General features: G+C 44.4%; 1 protein-coding gene across 1 annotated transcript in view; it reads left to right on the forward strand.

Moving 5' to 3' along the window:
* Positions 1–1,131: 1,131 nt before the first annotated feature.
* The window catches only part of LOC115541905 (arrestin domain-containing protein 3), a 9,947-nt gene continuing 5,064 nt past the window's right edge, over positions 1,132–6,014 (forward strand). Inside the window, exons 1-3 of the mRNA XM_030353831.1 lie at positions 1,132–1,696; positions 5,070–5,151; positions 5,701–5,848. Coding sequence (XP_030209691.1) covers positions 1,417–1,696; positions 5,070–5,151; positions 5,701–5,848 — 510 coding nt within the window. The 5' untranslated portion in view covers positions 1,132–1,416. The remainder of the gene's footprint in view (positions 1,697–5,069; positions 5,152–5,700; positions 5,849–6,014) is intronic.

Here is a 6,014-nt window from a genome sequence, read left to right on the forward strand (position 1 = left end):
TTCCAGCCTATCAGGAAGCGGCCTAACCACTAGCAGATTGCTACAATAGGCTAAGTTATAAGGCTAGTATGACATAGTTTATAGTAGGATATAGTCAACTCTCTCTCTCTCTCTCTCTCTCTCTCTCTCTCTCTCTCTCTCTCTCTCTCTCTCTCTCTCTCTCTCTCTCTCTCTCTCTCCCTCTCTCTCTCTATAAATATATAGAGGCCTAAGATTAAACTTGTTCTTATAATTTAGTTTATATCTATATACTTTTTTTTTTTACATTTCTACCAATCAATACTACTACTGGTAATGCTACTGCTACTGCAACTGATACTACAACTGCTACTTCTACTCCTACTAATACAGCTGCTGCTACTAATACAGCTACTACTATTTATACTACTATCACTACACCTACTACTATTACTACTAATAATTGTACTACTTACAAATTACATCACCCAGCTAAACACTTATAGATCCTTCAGTAACCAATTTAAACAATGGGTAGTTAATGCATCGACATGTCATCACGAGAATTACATTTTTCGGCTGCTTGCTGTTTGTCCTGCTTGTTTGCAATGTCCTTATTTAGTTTGGTCTGCCTGTGTTTTCATATGTTTGTCTGTTTTTATGTTATTCATCTTTACCAATCTTTACACTGCATGCCATGTTCTACATTTGCATTAATGTATTTAGAAAGCCTTTTCAAAACCTTTTTTGTTGAAGGAAAACAGCCTCTCTTCTCGCTATTTTTGCATGCGTAATTATTATTTGCAATGTCCCTTCTCTCAAATAAACTAAACTAAACTATTTCTACCAATAATACCAACCAATTATGATAATACTAGTAGTCATTCAGAACCACAAGGAAAAGGTTTAAAAAAGCAGGTCAGAACTAAAATAACTGGCACTATTTGTCCAAGTGGGAACAGGATAAATCAAACAGAATTCCAAGCACAGAGAGAGAACATCCAAGTCGTGTACACTGCTTAGGGGCATACGTTCATGTTACAGGGCGAGAAAACTGTTATTTGAACGGTTGGGAAATAGTGAAATAAATCCGCCGGCGACGGTTTACACGCACACACACATGCAGCAGGACTGCGTGCTTCTTTGCGCCGGCAGCGCCGCCTGCGCGCACATGCTCAGTGCGCACCCGGACTGACTGAAGAGCGTCCTCCGCCGCACCGCTCCAACACACAAGCAGTGAGAAGCAGTCGAAGAGATCTCTCTCACACACACCATGAGCGACACTGCCCAGCCTAGATGAGACGTCCGCCGTTGGGCTTCTGACCCAGCCTTTTGCTGGTCAAAAGGAAGCAAGTGCATGCGTCTGGCGCCCGGCCGTGAAGAACATCCAGCGGTCTCCTGCCTCGGCCGTTCGAGTCGTTGTCTTGTGGCCATACTTGTACCACTCTTTTTGCCACGATGGTACTGAGCAAGGTGAAGGCCTTTGCGATTTACTTTGACAATCTGAACGAGCACAATCTGCCCGTGTTCTCTGGCGGAGACCAGATCTCAGGGAGGGTAGTGGTGGAGGTCACCGAGGAGGTGCGCGTCAGGAGCCTCAACATCCACGCCAGAGGAGTAGCCAAGGTGCGATGGACAGAGTCGCGGAACACTGGGGCCAACACGGCCTACACTCAAAATTACACTGAGGAAGTGGAGTACTTAAACCATTACGACAACTTGATAGGCGAGGAGAGAGGTAAGGGGCATTTACCAAACCATGCACCTCATTCTTCCCACCAACCAAAATGACCAGTGACCCAAGTTGTAGCTGTCGCAGTGTGAGTCTGTGTGTGTCTGCGTGTTTTTGTGTGTGTGTGTGTGTGTGTGTGTGTGTGTGTGTGTGTGTGTGTGTGTGTGTGTGTGTGTGTGTGTGTGTGTGTGTGTGTGTGTGTGTGTGTGTGTGTGTGTGTGTGTGTGATTCAGACGTCTATTAACGTGACATATAGTTCATGGTGGAAGCTGACACGTCCACAGTGTGCTGTGTGGTTATCATGTGTTTACTGCGTTGGGCATTTCAGCATCTTGTGAATCAAGCGTTTAATCATTAGCTCCGTTTACGCACAGCAGTGTGTGTGCGCGTCGTGTCCCTGGCTGTGGTGCTGATGCGACAGCTGATAGGAGCAGGACCGACTCGAGCAAGTCGCAGAGGTGTTCACACGATATGCCTCCCAGAACATCTTATACCCCCCATAGTTTATGATAAACAAGACCTTACAGCCTAGTCCTAAAAGCATAGCCTGCCGTCAGGGAAATAGATTTGGTTCACGAGTTAAAATAAGTATGTGCATGGATATCAATGCCGACCCAGAAAAGTATCGCAAACTGCGATGGGAAAACCATGACATTGACTCGTCCCTAAACGGAGAACAAACCCAACCGATCTGACTGCTTTAGTCAAGACACCGATCAATAGTCTTAACACTCCCAGAACACGACAGGCGATCATATTTGCACATTGGATCTTTTCTCGCTCGCCCTCCGAGGAAACGAACATGTAGGCTACTCAGGCAACTCCCTTTGTTAGAAGCGGTTCAAACCTGTTCACAAACCGGCAGTCTGTGGACGTGCGTGTGCGTGTGTGTGTATGGGTGGAGGGGGCACGGCAGGGACACCAGCGGTTCTCAGATAAGGCCATAAATACTCGGAAGGCTGCCGGGCAATGACATCAGCCTATCCCTAAGCGAACAAAAAAGGGTTGTTTGTCAATTATTCATTGATTCTGTTACGCTGGATTTACATTTACTCGCATCCTATTTCAGTATGATTTGGACGAGGGCTCTCCAACCCACTGTATACATCTAACATACAGGGGAATTACTTTACACACAATAAATGTTTGCCCTTGCACATTAGCATAATGATATAAATATATGAATAGACTTAGGCTATTCATAATTGCTCCACGCGGTGAATTGGCCAAACCGGCAAGACCAAACAAAGAAGAATACAAGTCATGATTGTCTACTGTAAGCAGCTGACTATCGTGTTGCTCTTTAGTTATTTCTTTACGTAAAGATCGTCTCCCTAGAAAAGTGTTTTTCACTGACTTGGTGGAGTACATGATAAATGCTTTTGATAAAGGATAGGGATTTTTATAAGACATCATCAACAGTTTAAATGTCCAACATCGAAAGCTGGGGTGTGTGTGTGCGTGTGTGTGTGTGTGTGTGTGGGGGGAGGTTGTGTGGAAGTTGAATCATGTTTATATCATCAAATACCAGTCGCCGGATCCAAGACTCAACACTCCTGGTTTATATTTGTTTATTTCAATCGTTGCACTGTATGAAATAACATGTAACCTGTTGAAAGTCCTTAATAAAACCAACCTGGATGTACCATATCTTTTGTTTTGTTTTTATTTATTACTTCCTGGTCTGTTACTTTCTTTTTCTCTACCTGTGGTTTGCTGTAAAACATATATGTTCTCTTGACATCCTTCCATGCAATAGTCCACATGCTCAGAGAAATGAGGGGGCGGGCCCAAGGCATGGGTTCGACCAATGGCAGCCCTGGCAGTAATTTATTTCACATTTCCTCCAATAGGTGGCTAAGTAGTAATGCATGCGTTTGAGTATCCGGCTGAAGGAAGCTGCTTAGTCTGGTTCATACCGGTCTGCTCCTGCTTCTCTCTCTCTCTACTGTTGTCAATGACTCACACACACTCTCTCGCACACACACACACACACACACACACACACACACACACACACACACACACACACACACACACACACACACACACACACACACACACACACACACAGGCGCTACTCTTACAGCCACTTTATGACAGCTATTGTAGAACCAAAGAAGGAAGAGAAGTAACATGCCATCGACACACAATGAATAACACAGATAGAAATTCTGCTGGCGGGGCTTGACACGGTCTGGCATGCGGTGAAGAAACACCACGTTCTTTCTCTATCGCAGGGCTGGGTCGTATTCCACAGTTCCACACTGTTGAACTTCCTCACACTGAGTGGGTTTTTCATGACTCAGAGATGTATGCAGTATTGTTTTAACTCATAGGCGCTTAGGTCATAGCCCCACTTTGAAACCAGAAGGGTCTTTTATGATGCAAAAAAAAAAAGAAGGGAGAATGTGTCACTTGGAATTCCAAATGCGTTTTCTATGGAGGGTTTTTTGAATTTAATCCAGCAATCTTGACCTCAGTAGTTTTGGCTTATTGATGATATTTTTTATGGGCGACAGAAATCTCATGGGTAAAATAAAAGTGAAATTGTAAACATTCCTTGAAAATGACTATTCTCCCTTTGGCAAACAGAAAAATTAAATAGCTTCAAGCCACTAGCAACAACTGGTTACAAGTAACTGAAATAGTCCCCTCGTTCCTCTCTCTTATCAGTCAGTAAAATGTCGGTAACCTGGCAACACAATGTGTCGGTTGATTGTCACAGAAGGCAACGTGACTGATCCCACCCGTGATAATCAGTAACATCAACGGTCCAAATAATCTTGAAGTACGGGGTTGGTTAGATTTTGAGATCATCATAAAATTCAGATGATACAATTATGTGAGACATTAAGATACTAATCTGGCTGTGGATGACTTAGATTAGTTATGCTTCCATTCATCTGGATATTATATAGACATTTGGAACTTTTTACCTAGTTACAAATGTACTTATAAAAGGAAACTTTTGCCAGTTTTCTGAATATTTTAATGTAGAATCTATTGAACAAAGTGGAAAAAAAAGCTGGTAAAACACCAAGGCATAAACCCAGGCTAGCATAAACTATAAACAATTTGGCTTTGGTTCATAGCCAAACCATGTACTTCAACCAGATGACTCCCACAATCACAACCATTATGTAAATACTTTCAGAAACGGCTGTATTTGCACGTTCTCCCCTATCCCAACAAACCAACTGAATTCCTCTTTTGAATCTGTGACACGTGATAAAATAGGCCGAGGCAGATAACCAGAGCCAGTCCTTCAGGTCCCAGAGTCCAACCCCCCCAGCTCAGATTCTCGTCTAGACTGGAGTGGGTTGGCACCATCTGTCTGGTACGGTGCATATGGAATCTTGTTTCTCGTGTCTTTCAGATGACGAGAGCCCGGATGAGGGATTCACCGTTCTCTGCACGGGCGTGCACGAATTTGCCTTCAGCTTGAACCTGCCTCAGATGTAAGTAAAGGTTGGCGTCGCAAGACAAGACAAAATACAAAAGATTAAACATCCACCCGCAAACAAGCCCACACACACTCACAAAGAGAGAAGGAGAGAGAGAGGGAGAGAGCGTGTGAGAGAGAGATAGAGGGAGAGGGAGAGAGAGTCAGAGAGAGAGAGTCAGAGAGTCACAACTTTATCATCATTATCAGATGTTCAGTAAAACTAGGTCACAGCGAGTGCAAGTCTTGGTTGTCAACAAACAAATGAACCCACATAATCACAAAAAATAAGGCAAAAGTTGCGAAATAAGTAAAGGTATGAAAAGGGTTGGTCCAACAGGATATTCTCTCCTAATTAATAACTTGCTGCTCGCTGTAAGTTACTAAATGGTCAGCGAAATGACAGTTGGGGAAAAAAATAACAAACTGTACAATAAAGTGACGGAATATTACGATGTGGATATTTATATCCTGTACCTCCTCCTCGGCCTTTGCCACCTTCTCCACCCACCTCCTCCACCACCACCTCCACCTCCACCCTGGGGTCCACCTCCTGCCCCGACAGGCCCCTGGCCACCTCCTTTGAGGGGAAGCACGGCAGTGTGAGGTACTGGGTTAAGGCCGAGCTACAGCGCCCCTGGCTGCTTCCCGTAAAGGTGAAGAAGGAGTTCATCGTTTTCGAGCACATCGACATCAACACGCCGCTGCTGCTGGTGAGCGGGACACGGGGCACACACACGCGCACACACACACGCACACAAACAGACACACACATCCACACCTCCAAAGACCGCCGGTAAGATTGTGTTGGGACCTTTTGGTCTTGTAGAGATAAAGCACTACAAAGGATATGTTGTCCTTGGGACTGGTATCCCAGCC

This window comes from Gadus morhua, chromosome 4, assembly GCF_902167405.1.
Source record: "Gadus morhua chromosome 4, gadMor3.0, whole genome shotgun sequence".
Classification (NCBI taxonomy): Eukaryota; Metazoa; Chordata; class Actinopteri; order Gadiformes; family Gadidae; genus Gadus; species Gadus morhua.